Source organism: Hemibagrus wyckioides, linkage group LG25 (genome assembly GCF_019097595.1).
Source record: "Hemibagrus wyckioides isolate EC202008001 linkage group LG25, SWU_Hwy_1.0, whole genome shotgun sequence".
NCBI lineage: Eukaryota > Metazoa > Chordata > Actinopteri > Siluriformes > Bagridae > Hemibagrus > Hemibagrus wyckioides.
The window spans coordinates 14,885,010-14,900,891 of record NC_080734.1 but is presented as its reverse complement, the minus strand read 5'-3'; the positions used below and the strand labels follow the sequence as shown (position 1 = coordinate 14,900,891).

General features: G+C 43.8%; 1 protein-coding gene across 3 annotated transcripts in view; it reads right to left on the bottom strand.

The window, feature by feature from the left end:
• The window catches only part of cdc42bpb (CDC42 binding protein kinase beta (DMPK-like)), a 57,351-nt gene that overhangs the window by 33,077 nt on the left and 8,392 nt on the right, over positions 1-15,882 (bottom strand). For all 3 annotated transcript variants that reach the window (XM_058378709.1, XM_058378707.1, XM_058378708.1), the window contains exon 2: positions 6,516-6,607. In XM_058378709.1, the coding sequence (XP_058234692.1) occupies positions 6,516-6,607 (92 nt within the window). The remainder of the gene's footprint in view (positions 1-6,515; positions 6,608-15,882) is intronic.

Genomic DNA, 15,882 nt, shown 5'->3' with positions numbered 1-15,882 from the left:
GTTTGGTCCTTCTCACTACAAACAGATGTAGTTATGTTAACATTTACTCAGTTTTTACTTCTCTATTCTTCAAGGAGCGGGAGGTCATGTGGTGTTCACTGGTTACAGCAAATAATGTGGAATAGTAGATTTCTGGAATATTAGCGCCGAATGCAAATGTTGTAGATTGTCTCGATTCTAAGGCAACCCTACACACTGAAGGAAGCTTTCACCCTGGCACCATGAAAAATTGTTAATGTGAAAGCTGTTATGTGGACCAGGAAGCGTACCACGGTACAGGACACGAAACTGCCAGTAAGAGATGGTGAGAGTTCGGTTTGCACTGGAACTGTGGACACGTCTCGTACTCAGATCCGCACTTATTCAGGAAGTAAACAACCTGCATGTGTTTTCGCTGATAACACCATTAGTTTCAACAACACAAGTGTGGCATAAGCGCAATGAGGGAACATTGCGGGACATAAGAAGTGAGATGCCTTACTGCACATAACACTAAAATCATACTAAATACACACAATCCAGGCATAACATTATGACCACCGGCCTAATATTGCGTCGGCCCCCTTTTTGCTGCATATATAACCATCATATCATTTTCTACCAGAACCAGCATTAACTTCTTCCGCAATCTGAGCAACAGTATCTCCTCTGTTGGATCGGATCACACGGGCCAGCCTTCACTCCCCGTGTGCATCACTGAGTCTTGGCTGCCCATGACCCTGTCGCCTGTTCACCACTTTTGATAGATACTGACCACTGCAGACCGGGAACACCCCACAAGAGAAAGGTCTTAGACTCTTTCTATGAAAGTAGGCAATTCTTGGTGACATTCAGCAAAAAAAATCTTTGGAAAGTCTGGTAGCAGTCATAACATTACTGGCTTTCTGTTAGTCACAGGCTGAGGAAGTGCTTGATATGAAGTGTGATGTCCTTAAGATAGGAAAAGTTTCTGCAGTGTTCAGAACATCAGTTTCAGAGGTCGCCGCTCACACATCACATGACAAGTGTTTACTCTCAGCAAGCAGGAGTGGAGAGACACCACACACACACACCTGGGCAGATCACTATGTGCTACCTCAACAAAGAACATGAGGACAAACTGCCATTTGTGCGTTAAAGACAAACGCCCAGGGATCCGCTGCTCACTCACAGACAGACAAAACAGGTCGTAACACAGTAGAGGAGACGTCACGGAGAAAGCATGCGAAAGGTGCACTTCGGTGCACACACAATCTGCATCAGACTCCGAACCACACCAGTTAACTGACCTCATTACAAAAACAAACCAAACCCATTGGCTCTCGGAATTCATTTCGATTTCTCCTCCCCAAGTGTCTCCTGTCCTCTTTCCATCTCTCCTTTTTTAGACACAGATTCTGACACACACAGCCTGACCTGATTGGAAAGGCGGGGCGGTATGTGAAAGGAAGGTGCGTGTATATGTATATGGATGTGTATATAATATATATATATATATATATATATATATATATATATATATATATATATATATATATGTGTGTGTGTGTGTGTGAGGCCAGAGTTGTGTCAAGCCCCTGCATGATTGGACAAGTCACTTGGCGTACTTTCAGACAAGTCAGAGGCTTCCTGCACAGTCAGCGCCCGAGGGATCAGACGCTGCTGCTCCAGTAGACTCTGGGTATTTTTCACTTAGGAACAGTGTTAACTTCTGTCAGAGCTGCACTAATAAACCAGAAAAAGGAAATCTTACCAACTAAATCCAGAAGCCTGTTAAAGTCCAGCTCGGTATCAGTCACAACAATCGCTCGTGTGTACAGACACTAACAGCTCCATGTATGGGGCTGGGGCTCGAATGTACTTTGACCTTATTATCTAGGGCACAAGTGATTCACTGTACAAACCTGATACAAGATAAACATGCTGGAATAAATAAAGGACTGGAAGATGTTTCACTCCTCGGTTTAGTCTGGCAGCCGAGAGCGTTCACATCAAAGCTGTGTTTTTCTATAAAAAATATTTACTGTGGATTTTATTGGGGTGCAAATGAACAAAAATGGACAAATAGTCTAGACCGCTTATCTACATTTGTATTGAGTTCTGACAGAAAAACAAATTATAAACACTTTCACAGCGGTTCAGATGTAAAGGCGCTGGAACAGGGCATTTTCGCTCAAGATTTTTTGTAAGGAACAAAAGCCTGACACATCAATACTGCAGTCTTAGTTAAATAAATAAACAAACAAACAAATAAATTAAAATTGAGTGTACTTTACTCTTATCAACCATGCAGTGTGTTTTAGTTAAAACCTGTGGATGTGTCCATGCCACTTTTTGAATATTTACATTTATTGTAGTTTGTTAAAATATAATATAATTCTATTCATAATTATGAAAAATGAATCCTAACATTTCTTATGATATTAAATATATTAGATTAGCTGTATGTACAGTGTGGAAGGCACTGTTCTCCTATTTCTCTCTCCTCCTCTCCCTCCTGTTCTCCTTCTCCTCCTCTCCCTCCTGTTCTCCTCCTCCTCCTCTCCCTCCTGTTCTCCTTCTCCTCCTCTCCCTCCTGTTCTCCTCCTCCTCTCCCTCCTGTTCTCCTATTTCTCTCCCTCCTGTTCTCCTATTTCTCTCCCTCCTGTTCTCCTATTTCTCTCCCTCCTGTTCTCCTCCTCCTCTCCCTCCTGTTCTCCTATTTCTCTCTCCTCCTCCTCTCCCTCCTGTTCTCCTATTTCTCTCTCCTCCTCCTCTCCCTCCTGTTCTCCTATTTCTCTCTCCTCCTCCTCTCCCTCCTGTTCTCCTATTTCTCTCTCCTCCTCCTCTCCCTCCTGTTCTCCTATTTCTCTCTCCTCCTCCTCTCCCTCCTGTTCTCCTATTTCTCTCTCCTCCTCCTCTCCCTCCTGTTCTCCTATTTCTCTCTCCTCCTCCTCTCCCTCCTGTTCTCCTATTTCTCTCTCCTCCTCCTCTCCCTCCTGTTCTCCTCCTCCTCCTCTCCCTCCTGTTCTCCTATTTCTCTCTCCTCCTCTCCCTCCTGTTCTCCTATTTCTCTCTCCTCCTCTCCCTCCTGTTCTCCTCCTCCTCTCCCTCCTGTTCTCCTCCTCCTCCTCTCCCTCCTGTTCTCCTCCTCCTCTCCCTCCTGTTCTCCTCCTCCTCTCCCTCCTGTTCTCCTCCTCCTCTCCCTCCTGTTCTCCTCCTCCTCTCCCTCCTGTTCTCCCATTTCTCTCTCCTCCTCCTCTCCCTCCTGTTCTCCTCCTCCTCTCCCTCCTGTTCTCCTCCTCCTCCTCTCCCTCCTGTTCTCCTCCTCCTCCTCTCCCTCCTGTTCTCCTCCTCCTCCTCCTCTCCCTCCTGTTCTCCTCCTCCTCTCCCTCCTGTTCTCCTCCTCCTCTCCCTCCTGTTCTCCTATTTCTCTCTCCTCCTCTCCCTCCTGTTCTCCTCCTCCTCACTTCTATTTTCCTCCTCCTATCCCTCCTGTTCTCCTCCTCCCTGTCCTGCTCTCCTCCTCCCCTTCCTTCCTGCTCTCCTCCTCTCTCCCTCTCTGCTCTCAGTCTGTCTCTAGTTTCCTTCTCTCTGCTCTCTTCCTCTCTCTCTCTTTACACTCCTTCTTTCTCTGCTCTCTTCCCCTCTCTATACTCTCCTGCTCTCTCTACTTTCCTTCTCTCTGCTCTCATCTCTCTCTCTCTACTCTTCTCCTTCTCTCTCCTGCCCTCCTCCCCTCTATCCTGCTCTCTCTCTCTCTCTCCTGCTCCCATCCTTTTTTGATTTCTTCAGAACAGGTTTCAGGGGAGGTAGGGGGAGTGGATGGTTTGGCAGCTGTTAAAGTGCATGGCTCAGAGCGTGGAACCATGTGTACTATAAAGTGCAGTGATGCAGCAGTCGTGTTCAGCACCTCCCTGTTCAACACTTATTCAGACGAGGGATACATCAGTCATGTCCAGGAAATGCAGAGACTTATCTGGAAATGCATCCTGTAGTGTTAAAGCTAGAGGAAACGTCTGGGAGTGGAAATGAGGTGTCACTTCGCTCGTTCACTCAGGCGCGCACACACACACACACACACACAATACAGCGTGTTAAAAAAGCTATGAGGTCTGCAAATGAATAAAACAGTTTGCGTCTAGGAATTTCAGCAATGAAACTGAAACCTGGTACACACCGTGGCCTTGTCCAAAACTTTTAGAAAACCCAGTGCGGTTTCACATTGCGGTGATGAATTCAGAAGAAACCTGAAACCAAATTAGGCTTCTGACCACCATTTCAACATTATTTCGAGGGCTGTGATTGATCAGAAAGAAATTAAACCGTAAAAGTAGTGTAAATCTTTCAAATGTAAATTACAGGTAATCATTACAGGTATAGAACTGGGAATAAACAAACACCAAACCCCACCCATCAGACCCCATGGATAACGGGATGTCATTCATTTCTAGCTTTGAGAATGCTTTCAATAAATAAATGGAAGAGAGGTATAAGGCACACGAGGAGGAAGAGGAGGAGGAGGAGGTAGAGGAGGAGAGGAAGGAACAAGCTTGGGGCTGGAGATAAGAGCTTCGCAGGACCGCTAAACCGCTTGCTGTTTCAGTGATAACTGGGTTTTTCTTGGATATGTTTACAAAACGAATAAATAAATAAATAAGATCATGCTGTCTGACGATTAAAAAATAACTTTTGACTGAAATGAAACCGTTCTTAAAAAGACAAAAATAACTCTTTTTGATCCTAAAAATGAAATAAACCGCATCCTAAACCAGGGAAAGGCCACACGGATGAGTAATCCTGTGACGGAGAGGCGGCTAAACGGAGCTTGAGGAGTGTGTGTGTGCTTCACAATGTATTATCTGTGAAGGGAAACACTATTTTTGTAACAGGCTCTCCTTTGAGACGCTGTTCATTTCCTGAGCCCTTCCTGAAGGCTGTGCGATCCTGCCCTGCTTCCTGTGCCACTACTGGCACTTGTGCTGGCATTGTGAAGTGGGAAAACTCTAGGCTGCAGTGCTCTGAATCGACGGTGTTTAACAGCGTCTGAGGTGGACTGGTGTATATATGGTCATGTGTGTACTGTACTGTACTGTAATGCCTGTATAAGGAGATTTCATGAGAGACATTCAAAAGTGCTTTTCAACGGTAAACACTGATAACTCCGCTGGTTGATCGAGCTCTCCGGTGTTTACCGCGTCACATGATCTGCAGGAGGACTAGCTGCGTTAGGTCCAACGCGACGGCCGTCTTATTCCAGACATAGCTTCACGATGGCCGCATGTCAGGAGAGTAACAAACAGGCTGGAGTGTGTGTGAGAGAGCGGGTGTTTATAAAACGCAAGAAAGAAGCTACAATGCTAAGAATGTAAACTCGAAGCTAAGCGAATATGCCGCGTGAAATCCGACCTGACTGTCACACATCTGTAACGGCTCATTTCAGTAGGATTCGAGCTCGGGACTGTTAATGCTCAAACCGGCAGTGTGATGGGACGAGCTGGACGTTTCTCGGATCTTAAGATTTCATGCCTGCTTAATCGAAAAATTGGAAAGAAACTGGATAACAGTGAAAGAATTTACATTTGAAGAAAACACACCCCCCTCCAAAAAAAAAAAAAAAAGAAAAGAAAAAGAAAAGCCACTGTGTCGAGCAAGAGCTGTTCGCCAAGAGGGTTTAGACTGGAAAGAAAACTGAAGCAGCCGAGGCTAGTTTTAATCTGGTGTTGTACCGACGATCTGTTTTCCTATGATTTTCAATAAGGTTCATAGAAAGGCTAATACAGAAGACACAGAAAAACAGAGAGGGGCTGAGAAACCTGAGCTACCCCTTTTATCCATCAATCAAGTGAGAGGAGAGAGAGAGAGAGAGAGAGAGAGCGCAAACAGACAGAGACAAACAGACAGAGAGAAAGAGAGAGAGACCAGTGACAGAGAGAGAGACAGAGAGGGAGAGAGAGAGAGAGAGAGAGAGAGAGAGAGAGAGAGAGACACAAACAGAGAGAGACACAGAGAGAGAGAGGGTGAGAGAGAGACACAATGAGAGACAAAGAAAGAGAGAGAGAGAGAGGGAGAGAGAGAGAGGAGTGAGAGAGAGAGAGAGAGAGAGAGAGAGAGAGAGAGAGAGAGAGGGAGAGAGAGAGATCTTTGTGTAAACGGGGCCTGTAGTAAAGGTACTGGAGCGGTACATTCCTCAGCTCCATACACAAACGATCCATCTCAAACACCCAGTTCTGTCCTGACCCAAAAACAGCACAGTAAGGCCAGGCCGGGCCCCTGGGGAACGGACAGGCCGAAAGAGGAAGAGAAATAAGGCACAGGAGGAGGAAGAGGAGGAGGAGGTAGAGAAGGAGAGGAAGCAACAAGCTTGGGGCTGGAGATAAGAGCTTCGCAGGACCGCTAAACCACTTGCTGTTTCAGTGATAACTGGGTTTTTCTTGGATATGTTTATGCCGTGTAACAGAATACTGCGGAATTCAAAAGGGGGAAGACTTCAATAGAAGCGAGGGTGTAAGGGAGCTCACAAAAGCTCACAGGAAGCAGAATTCAGGTTGGCTTACCTCTCCGAAGGCGCCCCTGCCTATCACTTTGAGCATCTCGAAGTCGTCCCTGTGGAGCCGCATATCTTTTACGGTGCTGGTGAACGGCTTCACTGCAGAGACACGGAGAAAAGAAAGCGTGAGGATCTTCATCGACAATCGGAAAGCATTGAGCTGCAAAAGCAATCATCATAAACAGACACTGTACATAAGCAGGTCCATCACCATTTCAGAAGATCACGATGTTCTTCAGAATTACATTTATTTATATTTATAACAATAAAATAATCCATACTCAGGACAGAAGCTTAAAGCTGCAGGTTGTACACTACGTGAATTCTGACAAAAACGCTATTACACTTAGAGTAAAGTATAAAGTACCATGTGGAGTAAACTGATGCTTCCAGGTGCTGTCTCAAACCACCTGTATCAACACCACTGCTGAGTCATACTATAAAGTGCACTATTATGCAGTTTAGCACCCAGCCCAAGCACATGAACATCATTATTAGGCAATTACTGGTGTAGGATATTAAGCGCTGCTACAGTTGTTTACTCTGCATTACAGAGCTGAATATAAACAGATATTATAATGTGCACATCAGTGTGTTGGGACTACGTTACTGAGCAAAAACATTACACATGAGCTTTCGACATTCCGTGGTTTTTTTTAGCAAGTATGCTACAAGCTCTCTCAGGTGTGTCCGAGATCCACGTTGCCCAAACTAATTGGCTTCCTTCAGCTCACTAATTATGAGTAACCTACAATGTGTTTATTTTTCCTATGTCCCAAATGACACTACACAATATTCACTTACTCTATGCGCTAGCACTATACACCGACCAGGCGTAACATTATGACCACCTGCCTAATATCGTGTTGGTCCCCTTTTTGCTGCCAAAACAGCCCTGACCCATCATGCACTGTGTATTCTGACACCTTTCCATCAGAACCAGCATTAACTTCTACAGCAATTTGAGCAACAGTAGCTCATCTGTTGGATCGGACCAGCCTTCGCTTCCCACTTGCATCAATGAGCCTTGGCCGCCCATGACCCTATCGCCGGTTCACCACTTTGTTCCTTCCTTGGACCATTTTTGACAGATACTGACCACTGCAGACCACAAACACCCCACAAGAGCTGCAGTTTTGGAGATATTCTGATTCACTCCTCTAGCCATCACACTTTCCCTCGCTCAAATCCTTATGCTTGCCCATTTTTCCTGCTTCCAACATCAGCACCTGGATATCCCATCCCTCTTGTGCTACTTAAGCAAAACTGTGAGTGTCCAACATTCCACACTTTATTTTTTAGGTTGAATAAGTGGTTTGTTTTCTACAGTGCATCCTCTGTCAGAGATTTAGAGAAGAGAATTTGGTGCTATACTGCTTTCACGCCACAGGGAAAATCTTACAGCATGTGATGAGTGTGATACACCATGGATGTGTATTGCTACTGGACTCACAGAAATCATTTATTTACTTATTTACCCAAATAAATAATAATTTCATTTCGAGTTACTGTCACAAAGAAGCTTTAATACAAATACTTTCAACCAAGCTCCAGAGCCGTAATCAACATCAGCATGTCAGGATATGTGAGACGAAATGTTTAACATGATGAGAGCGTTAATTAAAAGCTTTACAGAACCGAAAAAATAAATAAAAGCATCCAACATCCACGAGCACAAGTCTTTTACAAGGCACGGCAGGGGGTTTGGCAGCCGCCCAAGCCGAGGCTGAGCTGGCCCGAAGCGCTCGCCATATGAGGACATGTGCGGCGTCTCGTGCACAAAAGACGTTTATCACTCCTAAAGCCACTAACTTTAAACACTGCCTCGCTTTGCCCGACAGCCTTGACCCTTTGTTGGGGGATGGGCTTTTAGTGCGGCGTGAAAAGAGCATCATCTGCTTTTCACGTGGAGATCCACTGCAGGAGCCGAGCGCTTGGCACCGAGTTGTTAAGTCAGTAATCTGCAGCACTGACAAAGCTGTAACGCACACACACACTTGATTTTTGTTTACAAATGTACCGCATCAGCGTCTGTATCCCAACTCCCACATGGCATTTCTATTTAACTACCTCTAATTAACCTCTGCTGTTAGTTAAAGCACTGCCGTTCGTTAGTCATATATATTATTAGTGTTTAAAACTGACCAACAGGCAGATGTTGACATTCATGCAGTCTGTAAACAATAAAGTGAAATATAACCAGCCAGGCTTATCCAGCAATAAAGGAGGAAGACTTTCTGAGATCCACCATCAGGCATCACGATCATAAACCACATCTTATGTGCACGAAGTTCAATAAATGAAGGTCTATGGGACATGTTCAGGCTCACACTTTTGTTCATGGATAACGTTCAAGTATTTAAAAATTGCTCCAGGTCTCCGAGATGTAATCTGATAATCTGCTCGGCATGAATAATGCAGCATGTCTGTTATCAGCATTATCAAGCAACCTCATCCTCTGGATTTACAGTGCAGTGAAGCGTGGTGGCACAAGTGTGTGAAAATGAGCATTGACACCAAAACTATGAACTCATCTCCACGAACAATCTTTTTGGCTGAGTAAGGTCCCGGGGGGGGGGACGGCGTAATGACTGCTGTTTCGGCAGCTGCTTCAGCCTATCCGAATCAGACCCATTCACACCGAAGCCTGGCTGGTGGAAAAGCCAGAGAAAAGACCCCAAAGCCTGTTTTCCAACTACGGGCTGAATGGTTACAGCTGCCACAGCTCGTCCCATGACTGTGTAGGTTTCTGAGCTCGTGTTTTTCTTTGCCTATTGTGCAATGCTCAATCAGATCCAGTACCGATGTCCTGTGCAATAACAACCTCAAAAAAAATAATAAAAATCACTGAAACTGCTGCATTGAGCAGGTGGTGAATATATTCAGCCAGCACTCAGTATTGTCCAAAACTAAAAAAGGAGGCTGAAGATATCAAAAACAGCACCAATTCAGACCTGCCGGAAAAACAGATTCAAAGCCAACCAAATTTGTAGTCTGATTAGATTTGTGAAAAGATTCATACATAACCATCTGTCCAACAGTTAACAAAAGTTATGCAAATGATATCAGGTCATGTGACAAATGTAAATATATTCAATCTGCTCGTGTCGGAGGATGTTTTGCAGAGGTTTTGCAGCGACATATGAATTTCATTCACGATTGCAACACTTTCACATGAGGGATGAGTCAGATCATAACAGACAGCTTTTTAATGGCTAATAGCGCTCGACTTGGTGGCACATCTTCACTGCACGCCATCCTGCTGCTGTGTCTGATCAACAGAGAGCCTTGCCATTGATCAGACGTCACGTTCGGCTTAAGTAAAAGTTATTCCGTCTTCAGTCTTGGGCCTTCCTTAATGAAGACGTAATGTCAAAGGAAAAGCAGGCAAAATATTTACTTTGCCAGTCATGCTATGAACAAACCGTTCCCTCTAAAATGTTAACCATACCGCCTCAGCCCACCGCAGGGACTGGACACTGGCCTGATCCAAACAAGCCGGGCTCTGAATGAATCTAGCGCTGGAGGATGGAAACGGTCCAACTGCACGCCTCTCTCAAATAAACGTTTCTGTGCAGAGCTGACGTTTGTCTGCGCCTGGAGACGGTTATTACAGCAGAAAGAGTGAGAGTGAGCGCAACCCACCTCATCCCAAAACACATTTAACCAAGAGAAGATTAACAAGTCAGGAAATGAGAAGGCTTTCTTTGTCCACCACAGGCCAGTGGGAGGAGGAAACAGTCAAATCAAACATGGACTAACAGAGTCCACACTGTTTTTCCTTCACCAGTGGTTCAAAACATCAGACATGCAGGGAACTGGCCATGACTGGAGCTAAAATAACACTTATGACCAAGGTAGAGAGTGGAACTTTTTATGGAAATGCTTGGAATTGCATAAGACGCGTCAAGATGGGATAATATGAACTGATGGACAAACGCAGACAAGGAAAGCTCCTGCCAAGTTCCCTAACAGTGCTATAAGAAGGCCATTTCCCAGTAAGATCAGATCTATGAGAGACACGACCCATTTAGGGAGATTAACTGATTTAATCACAATCTTGTGCCACCCCTCATTTTCAGAGAGTATGTGATCTACACTCACTCATAAAAGTCTCTTTAAGCTAAATTTAACTCTACTTTATTATTTGTTTTTAGCTCGTGCGTGACGCCGACCCGCAACACAACCGAAGCAGGCGTGAAGATATATTGATTATCATTTCCACTACTTTAAAGAGTCGAAAGCCCTAGAGACTGACGCGTTTTCCGTATCCTGTATGAAACCTGGGTTTTAAGGCAACTGGAATACCCTATAACCCCATGTCTGTAACCAGTAACATATACTCAGTTGCTTTTATTAAAATTGCTCAACAGTAATACAAAAAAGAAAAAAAAACACCTACTACATTTTTGGTATAAAGTGACACAGGTCTAACAGGACCAAAGCAGTATTTTTTATCAGATAAAATTTGCGTACAAAAACACTGGCACGATTTTAAAAGAATGCTGGCTTGTAAAACAACATTCTCAGACTGTAGCTGTACTACAACACCTAGATGTCCTGGATATTGTTTTTTTGGGTTTTAGCTGCATGACATTTTTTCATCTGCAACGAGGTAGAAAGGAATTAGTACAGAAACTCGATCTCAATCGAGAGTTTAGCTCCAGAGCTCACGTTTTTTTTTTTTTTTTTTTTACATAAACAGGGAAATTAGTTGGATTGTTTAGCAGAAAAACCAACGTAAAAAACGGTCATTATATTATTAAAAAATTACCTTAACCCTAATAAACACACACACACACACACACACACACGGGCACACTACACAGTATTTAATAATAAAGATTTTGTAAGAAAATGTTGCTTTAATTTTTTACCACTAACTTGAATGGATTCTAATTAATTAATTAACTATTTAAATAATTAATTAATTTTAATCATATTTCTGAGGTTGTTATTTTGAGGTTATAATTCTATGAGAATTTTAACCCGAATGTCTCATTAACAAACCAGGACTTGGGTGGTGTGTAAAGGTGAAGGTGGGGAGACGAGAACACTTCAGTTTTTCTATGTGACAAAACAAAAACAAAACCTGTCCTAGCAACCAGAGATACAAACCAAACCTACTCGTCTGTTATTCTCAGTACCAGAGTAAATGGAAGCCTGACCTTTGGGCAAACATGAGCATAATAGGACAAGAGGTCATGCTTGCTGTTGACGAGCCAAATTGCTTTCCTCACAGTTTCATTTCCGTTCTTTCCCCATCATAATACATCTCAGTGCCTTTCCCAGGTTATCTTAAATATCTACTTCTGGTCCGGTCCGTGAGTGTGAGCGATGGGAGTGGCCCGCAGAGCTCGAATCCCAACCCTGAGGTGGGGTAGCTTAGCTCGGAGAGCCACCTCACCTGAGCAGCATGCTTGTACGACTGGCACACCCATGTTAAGTATCACGCTGTAAATGTTTTGCAGTTACAGAATAATCGGAACACTCCTCACGGGTGTGGCTTGTATCACTCTGCTGAAAGTAAATACTGCTGATGTCACCTTTCAGAGAAACGCAAATAAAACTGAGGCTCACCAGCGTCACTGTTTGTTGATGGAACTACAGCTAGATCAATTACGCAGGCCATTTCCTAGAATGACCTCATAACTGAAGACGCATTTATAGTTAAACGGTAAGGGCTGCAGTAATACAGATGAGTAGTTCTGGAAAGCAGGCCTGCACTGGCAGAGCTTATTAAACATTAACAGGGATGATGGTGAGAGCAGGACAGGGAGTAGAGGCTGGTATAAGTGCTCAGGCTGGTAGAGGAAACAGGAGGGGGTGGCTTGGCTGGTAAAAGCATCAGGGCTCGTCACAGGGTTAATCTATTATCCTGCACCAGCTGCCACACACACACACAAACCCAGCCCCCACCAAACCAGGCATTTACTGGCAACTTCCATCTGACCCTGGTTCTGCTCCTAACAAGTTACTACAGAACCGGACAGAAAAGACCGGGCATGGATTAAGTCAGGCAAAGCTGCGGCTCTGAAACAGCAGGCTGTGCAGCTAGCCCATGTCCTCTGAGAATTTCTCTGGGGGGTCCCTTGGGAGAAACCGGAGAACTTTCCTCGTGGACCAGCTGAGGAATGAGTCAGTCATTTGAGGGTGAGAGGGTCAGTGGAAGGCTTGTCTTTCAAGTCCTGATCTCTCTGACACAGGACACGAGGCACGGCCCCTTGAGAAACCTCTCACCACAAACGCCATTAAAAAGGCAACTAAGCCACATCCTCCGGACAAACCGGGATCCAGACTGACAATAAAAGCCCGGAAGACAGAGGTGGAGACAGCTACTCACTCTACAGTCTCACAGGCTGATAACGCTTGATAACAGATCACAGTCCATTTGTCATAAACTGTATTTGAGGATGTATAAAAGCATGAAGCTGTATGAGAGCTTCAAAGTAAAGAGGTGTGTATAAGGACTGAGATCCTGTGGAACCTGTGGCACCCAGTACATATGAAGTGAAGTTACTTTTTGCTTCCTTGTGGGCAGAAGCAGGTTGTCAGATTTTACTCAAGCTTTTACTCATCAGTTATTGTTTTATGCTGCTCAAAGGTCACAGTGGTTTACATGAGTAAATACTTATATGTTGACAAACATAACCAACCGAGTTAGTCAGAAAAGGCAGCGTAGGTGAATAAAGAGTGTGGGCGTGGACAGGATTGGTCGAGTGTGTCTACAGGAACTTGCATGATCGGTCAAAAGTGTCTGCAAGAGCGTGTGGGATTAGTCGAAATCACCTGTAGGAGCAATACTGAAAAAACAGTCCCATGCACACATCTACTTCAAGTCAGCACGCCTTTACAGATAAACTCTTGACAAAATTTGTCATCTTCTATTAAAGAGTACCAAAGTCTACTATACTGCCACAATATATCTTCATCCTCATAATTGGTTGCCTTAAGTGTCCTCATTTATACAGATTTCCTGACCACAGACGCTGGTTTGGAATTGTACAAATAACTTCCCTTCCTCAAGATATGAACTTCTGCTTCCTCTTTCTGTGGCCTAAAATGCACAGGCATGACCCTGACAGTAAGCCCCAAAACCCACAGCCGTTCCCATATCCTGAGTAAAATCGCTCTCTAAAGCTAGACAGATGTACAGTAAAGATTTTACCACAACCATTATTTATAGCAAACAAATTCACATGCAAAAAAAACTGCCAGTTCTGACCAAAAGGTCTACTAACATCTGGTTCCATTGTAGCGAGACACTATATGGTAATACTTTCAAGTAGTGAATAACCTTTTCTCTATAGTTTGCTTTGCAAATACATCATTGTTCTTTGGTCACCAAAGGGTGGTATGGTGGTGTGATGGGTAATGCTGCTTCCTCACAGTTCCATGGTACCTTATTTGCTCATGTTACCATCTGTGTGGAGATGTTCTCCAGCCTCTCATTTTTCCTCCTACTGTCAGTGGCTGTATTAGCTGTTGGGCTTTCCAGTGTTCCCCCCACCCACAGAGCATCCCTTGAGCCCTCACTTAAGGGTGTGTAGAGTAAGAAAATGATGTAAATCATCTGCTATGAGCGTCGCAATCATTGGATCTCAATACAGTTGAGCACATGAAATCTTGGGCTGACGTGTTAGACAGCGCTAAACAACAACTGACTGCATATCATCTGGAGGAACAAACCTTTAGGACAGATCTAGAGATGTGTGGTGCCCAATGCTGTACTGAGACTTTTGGCAGCCTGTCCTTTTATCTTCTAGGTAAAAGACAGTAATGTTCTACCCTCAGTAGGGTGCATAAGTAGTGACTTGGTATTAATTTGGGACTAATGCATAATGCACTAACAGCATTAATGCATATAAAGTCATTGCGATGTCCATTAACTTTCTGCCAGTAATTTCTCACACAGACACCATTGTCAAGTACAATACACACTTGTTTAGGCTAATCAGTGCATATCACCAGAACAATAGTTTTCAGAACTTAACCCCTTGTTCACTATTCTTACCTGATCTCATAGGTTATGATCAAACACTTTAGGCTTAAGTAATGAAATTATATAACAGAATGAGATTTCAGTAATCCATTGTAGAGGTGTGTTTCAGCCCCCCCCCACTCACCCCGCAAAAGTCTGATCAAGCCCACCGACTCCTGCAATTATTACCCTGTGTTCATACTAGCAAGCAATAGAGTGACAGCTGACCATTAACCTTCTACATACATGCATGATGCAGAGATATGATTTCAGCAACAAGCAACATTTAATTTGAGATTTTCTCAAAACTAGGTGTATAACACGGTAAAGTGATAAATCCAAGTGGCTTGCATCATTCCTGAAACCAATCCTCCAGTGCTTGTGGTTCGGCATTTCATCAGTTCCCTACTCATAACTTCAGTTCCTATCTGCAATCAGTTCCCATTTACTGTTTACCAACATGGAAGTAAAACCTGGTCTCAGGAAACCATGGTTTTTATCTTATCCTGTCGTATACAAGCTCTCTTTTAATGTGAATAGAGACAGGATCAGGAAAAAAAAAAACTAGGAAAGACAGGAGAGTGCTCAGTCTACTATAAAACACCAATAACGGAGCATAATACAGCTAGATATAGCTAAGACAAAAATGCATCACATCATCAGAAATGTCTTATAGTAGATAAATAAAAGCAGTATCATTTACTAGAAGTCTTACAGTTTTTCATTTCAAGCCAGCTTCATGATAACTCCATGGTGTTAATCCCATGGCAGCATGAAGGACAACCGGGAGCCCTCACAGAAAGTGTTGGAAAGCAGCTGCTGTGGTCCACCACATGGGAACAATGAGAACAATCACCAAAGGCATGAAAGGGTCAGTGACATTTCTTGATGGAGAACACAGCTTGGGTCAAGGGCATAGCCTCTGCAACTTTCATTACTTAGTCATGCTTTTATACCTAATGGCCCTTTCAAATGACAGGGATTTATGGCAGAGGACGCATAATAGAACCGCACCCATGTGTCTTTATGAAAGAGCTCACAAAAAAAAAAAATACATAAAAATGCAAGCCGCACTTGAGAGGCAAATACGAGGCGCTGACATTTCTAAGTTCATGTCAACAGCGTAAACGTTGCGAAATTCTTGCAAAAACGTATGAACCATCCAACAGCCAATCGTCTTATAGTGAGGGTCGAAAAGTGTGAGGATTAGGATGCAGCACCTAATCGAGCCTGTGTGGGCATGATGGGTAAAAATATGTGCGCTAGTATGAACTTGAGCAGGCCAAAAATTTAAACCCTGCCTACAATCTCCATCCAAGTGCATTTTAACAAAAACACTTATGTATCTGAAAAGTTATATATTCTATATGTTTAACATTTCTACATAGCTGTG